This window comes from Pteropus alecto, unplaced genomic scaffold (genome assembly GCF_000325575.1).
Source record: "Pteropus alecto unplaced genomic scaffold, ASM32557v1 scaffold45, whole genome shotgun sequence".
Lineage (NCBI taxonomy): Eukaryota > Metazoa > Chordata > Mammalia > Chiroptera > Pteropodidae > Pteropus > Pteropus alecto.
In genome coordinates this window covers 38,376,512-38,393,262 of record NW_006442491.1, presented here as the reverse complement: position 1 = coordinate 38,393,262, position 16,751 = coordinate 38,376,512, and the positions used below count along the sequence as shown (strand labels likewise).

The window sequence follows — 16,751 nt, the reverse complement described above, 5'->3', positions numbered from 1 at the left end:
GGGGCGGGGGGGGGGGGCGCTTGCTCCTTGACAATCTCCTTTAACTGCCCAGAAAACGATGAGCCTACGGTAGAGCACACTCTCCAAATACAAACCTACGTAACCCTCGGACCCTTCCTCTAAAAGACGTGGACAGAGTGTCGGCTGTTAAGCCTGGCCCACGAGGGCCCACGTGTCACCTGTGTGTGCCGGCACTGCCCGTGCGGGCTGTAGTGGGGACCAAGCAGCCGGCCCGCCTGCCAGAGCTTAAAGTCATGGCAGACGACAGCAGGTAATGACAATAAAGTGACTTAATTTGTTCACAGTTATTTACTGAGCACCTACTACGTGCCAAGTGCTGAGTATGTGCTGGCGGTGGTCGCGGGGAGCAGAACCAACTCAGCCCCCCTTCGGGGAACGTGGGCTCTAGGGGGGAGCAGGCAGTGAGAAGCAATTAAAGCACCTACTGTGTGCCAGGCACAGAGAAGCGAGACAGGCCCGGCCTCTGCCTGAGGCCCAGTGCACGGGGGAGGACAGAGGACAAACAGACAGTGGACTCCACCAGAAGCAGCGGGCGCTGGGCGCAGGGGCTGTGGACGCCCCTGAGAGCTGAGGGATGGATGGGGCCAAGTCTTCTCCCCGAGACTCCTCAGGGAGAGGACAGTTTGGGGCAGTGCGATCTCCACCCCATTCCCATGGCCTGAGTGTGGATGAGGCAGACATGGATCCTGACTCTCGGAGGGTGCCAGGAGAAAGGCTGCCGTCCGGTCTAGAAACAGGGGCGACGGGGCCAGGGCTCTGAGAAAAGGGGCCCCCATCGCCCACCAGCGCTGGGTGGCACTCACCGGGGCTGGCTCAAGGCAGATGTCACCTTCTCTATTCAATGTCTCCCCAAAGACCTGAAGACCAAGCTGTGAGGGTCTGCTGTCCCCATCTCAGGGGACACTGCCCCGCCACCTGAGACACCCTGTGGAGCAGGTACGGGCTCAGGTGCCACTTCCCAAACGGCAGCTGCTGAGGGCCACCCCACGGCGATGCCAGATCCTCGCCCGAACCACCGTTTGCTCCTTTTTACCTTTAATCTCTGTTTTTACTTCATCTCATCCTAGCCGATGCCGCCTGTGAAACCAGGGGTTTGATATGCTGAAATAAACAACACCCCACGCTTGGAGGAGAAAAAAATGTTTAGAATAAGATGCAGTCCTGTCCCCAGGAACCCCAGATGCTTGAATAAAGGGCCTGAAGGTGGGGGTCCCCGCCCCAGGGGGAGATGCCGCAGAGGTCGACCCAGAGAGCCTCGATGCCCCGAAGGGCCCATAGCATCCTGCCGACCTCACGGGCCATCACCCACGGTGCCGTGCTGAGCGGCCCAGAGCATGCGGCTCCCCCTCCGATCCCGGACTCTGAGCCCAGAGTGTCAGGGGCTCCCCCGAAGTCACAGAGCTCCCCCTGCTTTGGCCCCTCAGCCTCTCACAGACACGCAAGCCTGTCTTCCCCTACTCAGCACCTCTGCATGGGCTGTGCCTGCCCCCGATGCTTTTCCCTGCCTTTCTCAAAGGGGCAATTACGTGTCAGCTCCACGGCTGCCCCGCCTGGGCCTCCGGCGGCCGCTCCAGCCCACCACCCCGCCCGCTCCTCCCGCAGCCGTGACTGTCTGCCGTGCTGTGCGCGTGCCTGCTTGTCCGTCCCCCGACTTAGGGAAGCTCTAAGTGAGTGAGGCCTGGGTCCCCGGTCTGCTCTGCCCTTGGCACACAGGAGGAGCGTGAGCGTCACTGAATAACAGTGTCTGCTTGCTTTCATTCTTGACAAAGAGACTCAGGCAGTCAGCCTCGCGAGTGGTTAAAAAAATAATTTCGTAAAATGAGTGAAAAGTGCGTGGAGGACCCGCTGCTGCTATTAGAGCCCTCGCTGGCCCTGTCCCCGCCCTCCTCAGGGCGGGGAGGGTAGGGGACCTCCAGAGGCACAGCCTGAGCCGGGGTCTCCCTGGGCTGGTCCCCAGGGCCTGGGCCTCCTTCCGTGTGAGCGGAGTCCTTGCCGTTTGTCTCCGGCCACAGCTGGCAGGCATGCAGCTGGCAGAGGGGCCTGTGGGAGCCGACATGCCGTCTCCCCCGGGGTTTGCTTCTCAAGGTACCCACCTCCCCTTCACCAAGGACAGGGACACGCTGCCCTTCAGGAGCCCGAGCCCAGCCAGGCTGTCAGGGCTCAAACCCCAGGTCCCCGACCTGCTGGCCGCTTGACCCCGGGGGCGCCATCCCCTCCCCGAGCCTGTCCCCTGAGACGGGCAGGGCCCCAGTGGAAGCGGTGGCCACAGGCGTGGCTCTGAGCGATCGGCTGATTGGAAAAGGGCTCTGTTGCTCTCTGCTATTATGGCCAGTTCTGCTGTTGCCACCAGACATGACTCTGTTGTTTAGTCTGATGGTCATAGTTCCTGGCACAGGTCACAAGGGCAGCAGTATGACCTGGCGCCACCTGGCTTCCCACCGAGCTGGGCCGGGCAGGGTGTGAGGGGGCGGCCAGCCAGAGGTGACTGAGGGGACCCTCCAGGTCCTCTGAGGGGAGGACGTGGGTGGGGAGCCCCGTCAGGAGGAGCTGTGAGCCCGGGAGCGGCCGGCTCGGGCATCCGCTGAGAAGGGACGCCTCGAGGTTCAAGGCCAGGCCGAATCACCCAGCGGGCTCTTAGGGATGGCGGGCCCCAGGCCCAGCGCCGGCCAGCGGAACCCAGCCCTGGGGAGGGGCCCAGACCCCCGGCCTTCGGAGCGCAGGGCAGGCTGCCGGTGGCTGGGTGCTCTCACTCGGTGGGGGCGGGCCAGCGAGGACAGCCTGTCCCAAGCGGGGTGTCTGTGCGGCCCAGCCCTGCGCTGCCCCAGAGCCTGCGTTCTCACCGAGGTCCCAGGTGACGTGTGTGTCCCTGAGGGCCTGGGTTACAGGTGTGCTGGTGCCGACCTGCTCCGGCCAGGTGAGACCTGGAGGCCAGTGGAGGGGCGTGACCCGGGCGAGGCGGCGTGGTCCCCGAGCGTGTGCGGCTGGGGAGACCACGGCCGTGGAGAGCTCGGTGACCGTGAACGGGCCCCTCCCCGGCACTCACCGGACGTCGTCTGCTTCAGCTTCTCGGTTTTCTTTTTCCTCCATTTCCAGGGTTTGAAGATCCTGCCCAGCGTGGCCAGCTTGCTGCTCCTCCTCACGGGGGGGGTTCGAGTCCCTGAGACCAGATATTCAGAGCGCGCTGGGGGGGCTGGGTCCATCTCATCTGCAAGGCGAAAACCGTAGAGGGCTCGGGGGACCGTCTACCCACGCGACTCCCGGGGGCCTGCGGCGATGCCCCCGCCCAGTGACCCTCCAAAGCTGGGGCTCAACGGGGCCCTCAGAGCGATGGCACCTCTGGGGCTCGTTCCCACCGGTGGCCCACGGTGGCTCATGCCAGCTCGTGAGTGTGTGTCCCATTTCCCTTCCCCGGCCACCCTCTCCCGGCCCGCAGGGCGCCCTTGCCCGACTCTGCCTGCGGCCACGGCGATTTACAGACCCATCGGCTTCCCGGCGAAGCCCCCACCCCCACCCCAGGACCTTTGCTCGTGCCATGCCCGCCTCCGGAGCTGCTCCCCTCGTCAGCTCCTCCCCCGCCCCGTAAACGTCAGCTGCTCGGCTAACTCGGACCCCCCCAGGAAGTCTCTCCCCACCTGCCCCTGGGCCTGTGCTCCCGCAGCTCCTTGCGTGTGTGCGGAGGAGCCGCGTGGCCCCGGGCACAGTGCTGGCCCTGCAGAATGACCCAGAACAGCCGCAGAACGACCCAGCCCTGGACAGTCAGAGCAAAGCAGCGCTGGGGCCCTTCCCTGTTTGGAGGACGAGGCCACTTTGTGTGGGGTGCAAAAAGACGGGGTCCGAGGACATGCACAGCACCGCTGTTTGTCACGCGAGAGACCAGCAGCAACCCACCTGCCCATCGACCCGGCCCTGGCTTAGCCACCAGCTTTCCCCTCCGTGACCTGTGTACCAATGGGTGGGAAGGAACGGGGCGGATGGCTGTGTGCAGAAGGCCCCCCAAAATCAGGAGGTCAAAAGAGCCAGCACGCAAGGTGCGCAGCGTGTGCCGCCAGTGGGCGAACGGGGGCCGGACACACGCACCTGCTGGCAGGCGCGGAGAACGCACTTGTGGGTCCCGCCAAGGAAGGGGGAGCACTGGCTGTTGGAGGATGACATGCACTTCGCCATAGGCCGCGCAGGACGTGTGTTTTTTGTAAAGAAATGACGTTAGAATGGAAAACAAAATGCTACTAACAAAAAGGTGAAACGGAGACTCCTGTACCACGGAGCAGTGTCGTCCCCACCAGCCCCTCCGGAGCCCCGGCCGACGGGCAGAGCTGAGCCCCGAGTTCAGGCCGGCTCCGTGGGAGGACGGAGAGCGGCACGCCCGAGCTGCCGCAGCCCCTCCTGGGACAGGGACGGACGGCCCTTCCGGCAGTGACAAGGCCCCGATCCCCTTCGAGCGCTCGGATGTCACCTCCCAGGGCCGCCTGGGTGGAGGGGGCCAGCAGCAGCCAGAGGCGCCAGGGACCTGTGACAGGCCGGTCTCCGTCAGACCCAGCCCCGTTCCCCGCGTGCCGGGTGTTATTTCACCCCCCTGGTGAGTCTGTGGGGTAGAGACGGTTGTGTCCATTTTACAGGCGAGCACACTGAGGCCCAGAGCCGCGAGCCGTTTCGTCAGCTGTCACACAGAGGGATGCTGGGGCGAGGCACGTCCTCGAGAGCAGCCCGAATCCAGAGACCCCCCCCGAATGTCTAACCTGCTTCTACGGTGACTGTGTGAATTCATCACCCAGGGCCGGACACCAACAACGGGACACCAAGGCAAGAGGCCTGAGCCAGGGCCGGCGCAGGCCAGCGGCTGTGTGCTCTGCCCCACCGCCCGCTGTCCCTGAGCCTGAGCGGCATGGGGCCATGTCCGCAGGGCCCCGCGGGGCAGCGCCGGGCAGACGCCTCTCATCCGGGATGAGCCCAGGCCGTCCCCGCTCCTCCTGCAGGCTCCGCGACCGGCAAGGCTCCAAAGGCAATGGCCTTCTCCGCGTGACCCCAGTGCCTGGCACCCCATCGGGGCCCCCGGCATGCAGCTGGGGCAGAGGTGGAGTCCGGGAGAGGAGGGTGCCGGTCACCCCCCGCTGCGACATCCCGGCCCCACGTTCGGGGCGTCCGCATGCAGCCGGGGCCTCTCCTCCAGAGGGAGTTTATCCACGCTGGCCTCGCCGCGCCTTCCCCCGCCCGCGGACGCCAGTGGAGTGGAACGGCCAGTGCCAGGTGTCCCCAGAAAGCTGGCTGTCCCGGAGGCGTTTCTGGCACCCTGGGGAGGGAGCCGGCCAGGTCTCCCCAAGCCTCAGGGCTCGTGGAAGATGAAGCCCCCCAGACGTGGGCATGGAGACCGGGAAGCATCGTCACTGCTCTTTAAACCTCACCAACTTCCACGAAGGACGCTGGCGGTTGTCAGGAACACACACGCCCAACGAGATGAAGTGACCATCGAGGGACCCCTGAGGCAGGGGATCTAGACAGGACCGCCGCTTCACGGGGCTAAAGGCCCTGGTGGGTGCCGGAGGAGGGCGCATGCGGCTCTGAGCTTCCCAGCAGGCAGAGCAAAGAAGGAGCGGCACGAATAAACTACAAATCGGACCGCGGATCCCACTCCGTTTGCTACCGCATTGCTGAGACCCTGGTCCGGGGCACCAGGTGGAGAAGGAGGAAGGTCAAGGGCATGGAGGAAGAACGCAGCAGGCGAGCTGTGGATGCGGCTGGGGAGGCAGGCAGCGGCTCGGGCTGGATTCAGAATTCCGCAGGGAGCCCTGGGGACCCTCACCTCCTAAGGTCTGACGTGTTCACTTAGCCAACACGCAACACGCTCGAGCAGGACAGACGCCTTCGTCTGAGCGACTCCAAGAAGTCGACTGTCATGGGAGGCAAAGACTCCCAAGCCCAGGGGATGAGAGACTCCAGAGATCCGGGGGGAGCATGAGTCCTCTCTCCTTCTGCCCCCCCAGGTGGCTCGGGCCCAGGGCCAGGCCCGTGAGCGCGTCTGAACCCTGCGGCCTGCAACCCAAGAGCAGCAGCTTCAGAGGAGACGTCAGGCTGCTCGGTTAGGAATGACCTATAAATGCCTCGAGGACAGAGAGGGCAGCACCGTGTCACCCGCTGTGTGCACGGGGGTCCGGGGGAGCAAGCGGACACGGGTGGGTGTGCACCGTGTGTCCGTGTGTGTGTGTGTGTGTGTGCGTGCGCGTGCGCCCAGAGAGAAGGGAGGGCTGGGGGTGCCTGCCCTCTCCCCTCGGTCTCCAGCGCCTGGACCCCGAGTCTCTCCGGAGCGGCCGAGGAAGCCCCTCCCGCTGGGGAGGGCTGGAGCAGTGAGCACATAAGCGAGCGGCTCAGCCTCCGAGAAACACGAGGTGCTAAGTCCTAGGGGGCCTCTGCTGCCTGAGATGTCAGCAGCTGATTAACAAAAGTGTTTCCCCACAGGGCATGAGGAAGAGCAACAGGCAGCTACTGGGCAGGCGGGGTCCCCCAGCTCCCCAACTGACGGAAGGCGCTGGCTCCGGGTCCCTCTTGTCCCTTAGGCACCTCCAACCCTCTCCCAGGCCCCTCACAGGCTCACAGCAGTCAGTGTGCCCGTCCCCCAGAAGCCAACCCACCTCCCTCCCCCATGGGTGGATCCCGCAAACCTCGAGGTCAGGCACTGTTCCAGAACACGCAGCGAGGGACGCGTGGCCACCTCCCCTGTTCATCCCGGCCCCTTCCATCGGAGCTCTGGGCACTCACAGATAGCGTCCTGGGATGTAGTTCATTGCGGTCACCTTTCCCACCAGAACAAATGTAAGCGCCACAAGCACAGGACCTGTGGCCATTGTGTTCATCACCGTGCACCTGGCAGCAGCCAGGAGGTGCTCCAATCAGCACCTGCTCCACCTGTGAACCCGGGATGCAAGGCTGCCAGGACCTGCCCCCTGCGTCTGACCCTGAAGCCCAGCCCGAGTGACAACAGGCACGTCTGCTTCCTCATCTTCTCTGTGCTGACTGCGTCCACCTCCGCAGGACCCCTTCCCCCTGAAACGCGATGCGGGGAAAGCTGCCTCGCCAGGGGGCAGGCCAGGCGCCGGGTGCCACAGGCGCCGTCTGTGTCAAACAGTACCGGATCAGGATCTTGGCTTCTTTGTTTCATTCATTCATTCATTCATTCATTCACAAACTCATGCGTCAGGTATCGGCTGAGGCCTGCCGTGTGCCAGGGCTGTTCTGAGCTTGAGACACAGAAGTTAACAGGATGGACATGCTGCTTCATGAAGCTCACTTGCTGGTCGAGGAGGAAGCGAGCCAACAGGGGAATCATGAGACGACCTTAGAATGTGATTTTAAGAAACTGGAAAACGAGAAGCCGGGATGCGGACCAACAGAGCGTGGACTCTCTCCTCGGAGTCCTTCCCCACTCAAAAGAATCCATCCTGCAATATGTAACAGGCATCTTCTCTTCTGTGAACAAAGCTCTATGCCAGGCCTGAGGCCAGACGAAGAGGCGCTGGCCACCCCCACCCTGGTGACCATGGGGGAGACCAAGGGGCATGGAGTCACCGGGAAGAACCGGCAGAGGATGACAGCTGCAGAGGAAGCCCCTCTACCCGCCCGGGGTGGAAAACTCCGAGCAGGCTGGTGGGGACGGGGGTACTTGAGCGGGGCCTGGGCGATTGACTGGGAGTTCAGTAAAACGTGCAAATTCCTAACGTCACGACAGTAAGTGGCGTTTCGGCGGGAGGACAACGCAGGGAAGTGAGATCTGACGTCCCCCATCTCTGAGGCTCAGAAACCCAGTAAAATGTCCATGTATAAAATCAGGATCCTCATAGAGATGCCGACTGTCCTTGGTGCCAACTAACAGCCGACACACGCACGCAAGCTCGTATACACGCAACTGTCTTCTGTCCTCAATACCACTGACTCTAACAGATTATAATCTAAAAGAAAAGACTCTTCTTACAAAGCACATATTGATAAATGAGAAAATGCCATCCTTACTGCTCCCAGTTTGCTGGCGTGGGTCTGTGCGCTTGAACTCCCAGGCTGGGGCTCACAGTTTCCGGAATGGGCGGTGTGGACCCATGTGTGGCCGTGACAGGAGCCTCGAGGCCCTGGGAAGCACGGAGATCGGCATCATGGGAAGACCACGCAGAACACTGGTGTGGGTGGCAGGCTACAGGGAGTGAGGCCAAAGGCAGGGAGGCCCAGTGAGAGGCGACGGGCAGGTGAGGGCAGTGGGGCCAGCAGAGGAAAGACGGCAGGAAGCCAGGGGGAGACGTGGCCGAGGCAGTCCTCATCAGAGCCAGGTGAGGGGCCGTGACAGGCGTTAACACACATGGAAGGGCCACAAAGACCAGGCTGCTTGGTTGTCCCCGTCCACAGCAACAGCAGCATCTACTGAGCGCTGGCTGTGTGACGAGCTCTGTCCTGAGCACATGACATGAATCAGTTTGTTCCATCCCCACCCAGACCCTAGAAGGCAGGTCGGTATTTTCATCACCCACATTTCAAGGAGGAAGCTGGATGTGAACTAATTGTCCCAGGTCATGCGGCCAAAGTGACAGACCAGGCTTGGACGTCTGCTCCAAAAGCCCTCGTCCTGCCCCCTCGTCAGAGGACACGGAGCAGACGACCAGGGCACTGTTTTCAGATACGGGACGAGGGAGGACGCACAGCTGGGGCAGAGAGAACCGTAAAAGCAACATAAATAGTGAAATCATGGCATTTCGGGGTCAGAAGACCCATGGCTTGTGTCCAGGCTGCCCGATGTGGCTCGATGGCCATCGATGACAAAAGTGCCGGGTGTTCTAAGACACCCACCATCGGGACGAGTCTGAACCTCCAAAACCAGCTCTTCGAAAGGAATTCTAAGTCTCCCCGATGGAAAAGCGTTCTCGGCCTGACCTGCTCCGCTGCTCCTGGGAAATTCTTGAGCAATGACTGAAGAGTGGGACATTTGGGGCGCACTGATCGATCCGGGCAGAAGGAGGGCCACACTGAACGCGTCCCAGGAGGGAGTGCGACCACGCCAATCAGTCACGCTGTGCATCACGGAGTGGTTGGGGCAGGCAGGGGTGCAGGAAGAGGCTAACTTCTTTGAAAGGGGGGTAGGGAAGAACTGAGGCCCTGGGCCCCACGCCCAGAACCCCCGCAGGCTTTTCCCTGTATCCGTCGAAACCTGATCGATTACAGCCCCCCGTCATGGGGAAACTGTTGCTTTTCCAAGACCGAGGAATCAGGGCCCTCGACAGCTGGCTGTCCCTCCTTCTCTGGCACCCAGCACTGTGCCTGGCACGCAGAGCAAAGCAGTGAATCGATGAACGCACGAAAGATTGAGCCTGGGGTACGAAGCCCGACGCAGAATCGAATGCAGGTCCCCGGCTGGTGACGCGGACTCAGGGTCGCCTCTGTGTCCCTTGATGTTGGGGTCACTGTAGTGCCTGAGCAACCGCCAGGGCTCGCGCTGGCCTGGCGTGTCTCCTGGCTGCCACCTCAGCAGCCCTTAGCGCAGATGGCGCCTCCTTCCCGCCCCTGCTCATTAGTCGAGGTGCTAAGGATACCGAGAAGGAAGCTCAGGAGCCTGGCGACAGCTGCGGAGTGAATCGCGGGCCCCGGAGCACTGCGAATCCCACCCCGCCTAAACCTGAGAACGTCCCAGACGCGGCCACCGGTCCTTCAGCGCGTCCACTGCAGGCGCACGGCCCTAGGAGGCAGGGACTATACTCTCAGGTTTAGGAAGTGGGGGGGAGGGCACGGAGCCCAAGTTCAGGGTCACACGGCCGGTAAGTGGTAGGTCGGGCCCTGGTGCCCAGGCTCTTGGATCTAGAGCTTACCATCTGGGCCTGGCACCTGTGTTTCCCCAAGTGTGTTCTGTGGAACCCTGGCTTTGTGGGTGAAGACAGCCGGGAAAACACTGTCTACACTAAAAGCCTCCTGGAAGAGTCCCAGTACACGGGGTCACAGTAAAGGCTCTGAGAAGTCCTGCAGTAAGCAGTCCTGTCCAGCTGTTTAGCCAGCTTTTCCCAACTAGATGGACCGGGCAATCCTATTCACACCTTGATTTTCAGACTGCAGCGGCGGCGCCAAAGCTGTCCGGTGGAGCTGGAGCAGAATAAACCTGAGACTGGGCAGTGCGAATGTGCTCCCGCTAAGCAGGGTTCGTGACCATTTATTTTTGGAACATAGACGTCTTTCCCCCAATATCTGTATTTCAAAGATAACAGGACTCTGAGAGCTTAGCAGAGGATGGACCTCAAAACTTCCCAAGTCTCTAAGCTTCTTCCAGGCACACGCAAGGGTGCCGAAGTCAGGACAAGACAAATGGCGTCCTTTCTGCCTCCGACGCCAGTGGAAAATTCAAGACGTTATTAAAGCAGTTTCTTCTTCCTCATATGCAATGTGGAAAAAACAGCACATCGAACTAGAAGGCCCATCTGTTTAGCATCAACCCCGCAATCCTGCCAATGGTCGCTGGTGCCTGCCAGACATATGGCCAGTTCTCCAAGCGAAAATCAGCTCCGATCTGTAAACCAAGTGGGTCTGAAAATGCTGCAGGGAGTGTGGAGCCAGGAGTTACCCACGGACGGGGGGCGGGGCGGGGAAGGAGAAAGACGAGATCCGGGAAACGGGCCTCGGCACCGCCATCGCCCTGCCCCTCCTCCTTACCGGGCTTCGCGGAGCATTCGGGACGTGCACCTAGGCAAACTCTCGTGCAAATGCTTTCGCAAGAAGCCCGAAGACTTCGCGAAGACTAAGAGCCGCTTTTAGAGACATTCTCCTAAAGGTCCTACTTGACAGAGAGGGTTTCAATGAGTGTTTCAGAGAGGAAACACGGGAAAATAACGCGTCGGGAGATTCCATCACGGTAGCATAAACTCAGACAAGTGATATTGCCCATCTTCTTCGAAGCCCGTGCTCCGCCTCTGAGCTTATAAAGCCGAAGTGTAAGATGGGTTCTCCCATCGTGTCCCTCGAAGCTTAAAGACAGACAAACGTTAATTTAAAAACTATGCATGCTTGAGCTTTTCTTTTCTTTTTTTTTTTTTTCAGAGAAATTAAACGCATTTTAAAAGCTGGGAAGATTCTGAGCCAACAGATTTGTGTGTTGAAAATGCATCCCACACTCATTTCACTTAGGTCAGAAATAGACAAACATTTTCCAGAAAGGGCCAGACAGCAAAGGCCTTAGACTTTGCGGGCCCCCCCAGTCTCTATGAGCGTGACTGTAGATGACACGCCCGTAACCAAGCAGGGCTGCGTTTCAGTACGACTTTATTTACAAAAAGCGGTGGCAGGTGGGCTTGGTCCACGGCCCGCCATTCACCACCCCCCGCTATAAGTGGTTCCCTTTGAAAAAGTCTGCAGGGCACAGGGACGAGTGGACGCTCCATGAGGACAGAGGGAGAGCGGGACCGGCTCCTGACCCTGCTCCCTCACCCTGAGCCTCACTTCTACCCAGGGGTCCAGGCCAGCGTCACCCCCTCCCAACTCTGCACCTCCTCCCTGGTTCCCAGCATCCGCTAACCCTGCCCCACTGAGCAAATGGGGCCTGGCATGACTTCCACACTGTGTGTCACAGTGGCTTTTACGATGACATACGAAACGCCCACTGCGACCCCAGAGTCTTGACCTCTGCTTTCATAAGCTGCTCTCACGCCCCCCCGCCCCCCCCTCCCCCCAGAATGCTCCAGTCGAATCTCTTTTCAGCTCCTCATTCATCAAGTTCCGGCCACCACGGGGCTGCCTCCCGTGACGGTCCCTCCTGACGAACCGTCCCACTCACGCTCACGGCCGCACCCTCTACGCCCGGCTGTGAGGTTTCCTGTTGGTTTCTCCACCATAGCATTCGGCGTGGTTTATTATGAGTGTCTTTATTATTAGCGTTTAGTTATTATTAGGTTCGCGTGCTCATCAGTTTAACGTCCATCTGAGCGGCTGACGTGAAAGCAGAGACCAAGTGTGTCCTGCGTAACTGTCCCCAGCCCTGACACGGAGTCCAGGAAGGCCCAGTGAGGCCTCAGCAAAGCATCTGAGAACAGGGGCTGCGGATCCTTCTGCGCTCAAGTTCACGGCCCCTGTGCATGCAGAGCCAGTCCCGGCACCCGGAGCGGATGAGGCACGTGTCTCAGCACTCACCGTGCGGGGTGCCTCGGTGATTCGATGAGCTTTCCCGCCACGCCATACTTCTGTCTGTCTCTGCCTCCTCCTGGCACCTGGGCAGGTGGTTTGTGAGAGCTTCCGCCCCAGAGCAGACGGCGTCAGGCTTGATGCCTGCAGGTGTCTGTGCTTGTTGTCATTGTGGCTACCTGCTTCACCACGGACCCCCGGCCTGGCCCCGGCTCCTCTGGCGATTGTCACGGAAGCGACAGAGCAAGATGGAGCGAGCCCAGCGAGCCAGCAAGACCATACGGTACGCGCCCCCTGGGAACAGTCACAGCCGGTGACAGGGGCCTGTCCTGGGAAGCTGCTCCTGCAGACGACTCCTGTCGGCTCAGAACGTCCACAAGGATCTCCCACTGCCGTGGCGACGGCTCCAGGCCTGGCCGCTTCCTGCACACTCGTCAGTCCAGCCCTTAGCAGAACCAGGGCCCTGGGGGCCAGGACGAAGCTGGTCACGATGCCACACGATAACCCGCACGAACGCCGGGCCCGTGATTCATGCGGATCAGAACGAGTCAGCAAGGCATCACGTCTCACGCACGGGGCTAACTTTGAAATGACCCTGAAATAAAACTTTGTCAAGGATCACATCTTTCAAAGCGTTCCGGCTGTAGGGACTCTGAACCGGTTCACGCCGCTGCCACGTGGAGGCACTGCTTCGCCTGGCCACCGGAGACACTCTCCTCGTGGCAGAGCACGTCAGGGGTGCGGACTCTGAATGAGGCGCAGCCCCGTGCGCCAGGGCACATCCCGGAGGACCCAGCAGGACCCAGGGTGCGCTGACCACAGCAGGCCCTGCCACGGCTCTGCTGGTCACCGCATGGCGGCCCCTCCGGCTGAGAGAGAAGCAGTGCTGGGGGCCAGCCGACCTGCCTCCCAAAGAGAGGGCTCACCACCTACCTGCCTCCCAAACTACCTGGGCTCACAGCCTACCTGCCTCATGAGCTACCTGGGCTCACAGCCTACCTGGGCTCATGGCCTACCTGGGCTCACAGCCTACCTGCCTCCCAAACTACCTGGGCTCACTGCCTACCTGGGTTCACGGCCTACCTGCTTCACGATCTACCTCCCTGTGCAGGCCTCGCAGAATCAGAGCGTCACCTCTGACCGGCCACAGTGCTTGACTCAGGGGTGGACGGGTGACTGGGCTGGGCTGAGCCCACGATAATCTCTTCCAGGACTTGCTATGAACTGCTGGGATTAGCATTTCCCTCACATAAGGATTGTTAAACTTGGAGAAAATGAACCTGCGGCTCTAAACAGCCATTTGCTACCTCGTGGGAGAGTCAGCTGGGAGCCAGAGCCACACCAGATGGACGCAGGACAGACCTGCGAGGCGGTCCCTGCCGAGCCAGACGGTCTGCAGCCCTGGACGCAGCTGCCCGAGCGACACCCTGGACGTTTCGGTTCTGTGAACCCGTCAACGCCCTTTGTCGCTGGCACCCCTTCGAGTCACAGTCCCCTTCCCTGCACGTGTCACTAAACACAAACAGACTCCGGATTCCTTAGGGACAAGACGATGCTTTGAGAGAAGCAGCGAGGAAAAGGCCCACGACGGCCTGGAGCGGCCGAGGGGGTTGTAAACCCAGGACCGGCGCCTCCCGAGGCCGACTCTGACGGGGCCAGGCGCCCGGGCCCCGGGGGGCCAGGCTGGGGACGGTCCCCCCAGCCTCCCGAGCTTGGGTCCTCAGGAGAAGGGTCCCTGGTTGTCCCTGCTGTGTGTGACCGTCTGTCTTCTAAGCAAAAATACAAGACGGGAAAAGCAGAGCAAAGCAGAGCAAACACTTCTTTCCCCAACTAAAAGCCCTGGTTGGGGGGGGAGGCGGCTCTGTTAACTTTCCAGGCCCACGAGGAATGTCCGTGAACCCCAATGGGGTCCAGACAGGAGTCCGAGCACTGACTCCTGGGAGCTGGAAACGCGGGGTCTCTGCTCAGGGAGGGCGGGATGAGCACCCTGCAGGCCCGGCCACCTGAGGCGGGGCTGAGGGTGGGGGTCAAAGTGCCACTGGTCACCATTCCCATGCTCAGAAAAGACAGCCGTGCCAGCGGAGGCCCAGGAGAAGCCACTGTCCCAAACGCACCACCTCCCCATTGGTTAGCGAAGTGGGCTGGATCTCACGTGTCCTCCGAGGGGCCTTGTCTTTAGTGCACAATTCTTTTCGTTACCCTGAACCCGAAGCGACCACACTGTCCTCTGTGGATGGCCAAATGCTGCAGGCTGACACCTTCTGCCACCTGACTGGGCGGGGCCTCAGACTCAGACGACAGACAGACCTGGCTGGCACCCTAAACTCTCTCAGTGGTACCCGCTCATCCCCCGACACCTGCTGGGTAGATGCTTCTTTGTGCACAGAGTGCTCACTACGTACCAAGCCCCATCGGTGGCAAGACGCAGGGCCCTGCCCTGGGAGCCTACGATCCTGTGAGGGAGGAAGCGAAGCGCCCCTCACGGGAGCAGGGGCCAGGGAGAACGGCCGAGTGGAAGGTCCAGGAAGGCTTCTTGGAAGAGGCGGTTCTGCATGCACAGTGGTGAGCAAGATGGGGAAGGAGAGAAGGGTGCTTGTCCTGGCCGAGGGCGCAGCAAGAGCGAGGGACAGAGGGAGGTCTCCCTGGACCGGATCAGGAGCCAGCGCAGGGACAAGCAGCATGGTGTCCCAGAGAGTCAGGACGGGGCCGTAGGATGGGCCCGGCCATCAGAAGGCCGGGCTCCAGCCCCGCGTGGCTACTCGCTAAGCAGCTGCTGACCACAGGTGAGCTGTGTACCTTTATCCATCCTGGGCTTACTGCCTGGAGAAAGTTCATAGCTGGTCGGCGGTTCCTTCTCCACAGATGACGGCACACAGACAGCTGGAGGCCCGGAGCAGGACTTTGCAAAATGAGGGCCACCTTGGTTAGGGTGGGCGCTGCGCGGACACCCGACGGAGCCGTCACTCTGACAGGAGGAGCCGGCCGGCCAAACCCACACTCAAAGAACTGAAGACGACTGACTGGGAAAATGCTTTCGATGCTAAGAGAGTTTCGAAGGTAAATTGCCACAAAACAAGTGAACCCAAAACGGCATTTTTTTCTCCATCACGCAGATAATTTCAATAACAAATGCAAAGCGTTAAGCACATGGAAGTGAACTCATACATTGTGGGATTCCTCGGGAGGAAACGATGAAATTTAAGCTGAGAATTACCCTGATTTTTTAAAAAAATCTCAAGTCAGGAAGAGATGTACCAGGTTCCTGGATGGACGGACTCAGTTTGGTAAACATACTGATTCTTCCAAATGGTTTTATTAATCTCATGCCGTTCTAATCTTATATTATAATCTAACGACATAAATCACAATATTCTTCTCGTAGAATCCTTTTGATAGAATGGCCAAAAAAACTGAAAAAAATATGATGAGGTAGGCTTTATCGTAAAATGTATGCTGAATGTATTTCTCATTCATATAGAATTATAATTAATACATAAATGTGTAATGACGCAGGCTAGATATTCGAATGTAGAATAGAACTGTAGTTATTAAAAGAATAGATCGAGGTAAATAAAAGAAAGTCGAAAGTCCAGAAGGAGAACTCGACAGAAAGAAGAAAGGTGGGCATGTCACAAAGCACGCGTTTCAAATCAGCGGCAAAAATACACCATCCGAAGAATGAAACCGAGTCTCTGCTCTAAGTCGGGAAGTCAGGACACCGCAGCTCACAGTAAAGTGCATCTCCCATGAGCCGAAGGACAGATTCGAAGAAAGGGAACCATGAAAAGAAGCAGCAGAAGATAATGAGTCGCTATTTATCTGACTCGGTGATGGGGACAACCTTCTAAGAATAAGAGCGACGAACAAAGCCTTAGAGAAAAGACACTAGTACATGTGACCTAAGAATTTTAAAAATACCTGAACATGAAAACACACTATTTAAAGGAAAACGAAACGGAATGGTACTCTGCAGAGGAAACGTTTTTACATACACGACAAGCACACACCAGCACAGGGCGAGTATCTACTGCTGTGGGGGCAAACGAGCCACTTCATTCTCTACTGACGACAGGAAAGCTTGGCACCTTCTCTCTGGAAAATATTTAGCAAAAATGTGTAAAAGCCTAAAAACGTGCGGGCCCTCTCACTCAAGAATCCCACTTCGAGAGACTGATGAGGAGGAAATGAGGCCGGCCTCGAAAGTTCCGTACGAAGCGGCTCCCAGAATGACTCTTCATGTGATGAAAGAGCATTCTGCGGTTAAAATAATGTTTTCAAAGGAAGGCTTTCAGCAAAAAAAGCAGAAATTTAAATGAGAAAAGCGGGATGCGAAACTCAGTACAGAGAACTAGCCACATTTTGCTTTGGACGACGTGACACGTACGTACGTGGTAAAGTCGCACTGGGCATCTTCTCGGGGGCGGACACTCTAGAGAGTGCACGAGACAGACGAGGGGACGGCCCGCTTGGAGTCTGTAGTCCGATGAGATCACACACGCACACTCACACACGCGCGTGCACACACACATGCACACACGCACACACTCACTCACAAACATGCACACACACGTGCGCGCACACACACACGCACACACACGCACGCG

At 59.5% G+C, this 16,751-nt stretch overlaps 1 protein-coding gene across 1 annotated transcript in view; it reads right to left on the bottom strand.

Moving 5' to 3' along the window:
* PHACTR3 (phosphatase and actin regulator 3) overlaps positions 1–3,221 on the bottom strand; it is a 59,504-nt gene extending 56,283 nt beyond the window's left edge. The window contains exon 1 of the mRNA XM_006922106.1: positions 3,037–3,221. Within this exon, the coding sequence (XP_006922168.1) occupies positions 3,037–3,221 (185 nt within the window). The remainder of the gene's footprint in view (positions 1–3,036) is intronic.
* Between the last annotated feature and the right edge of the window lie 13,530 nt (positions 3,222–16,751).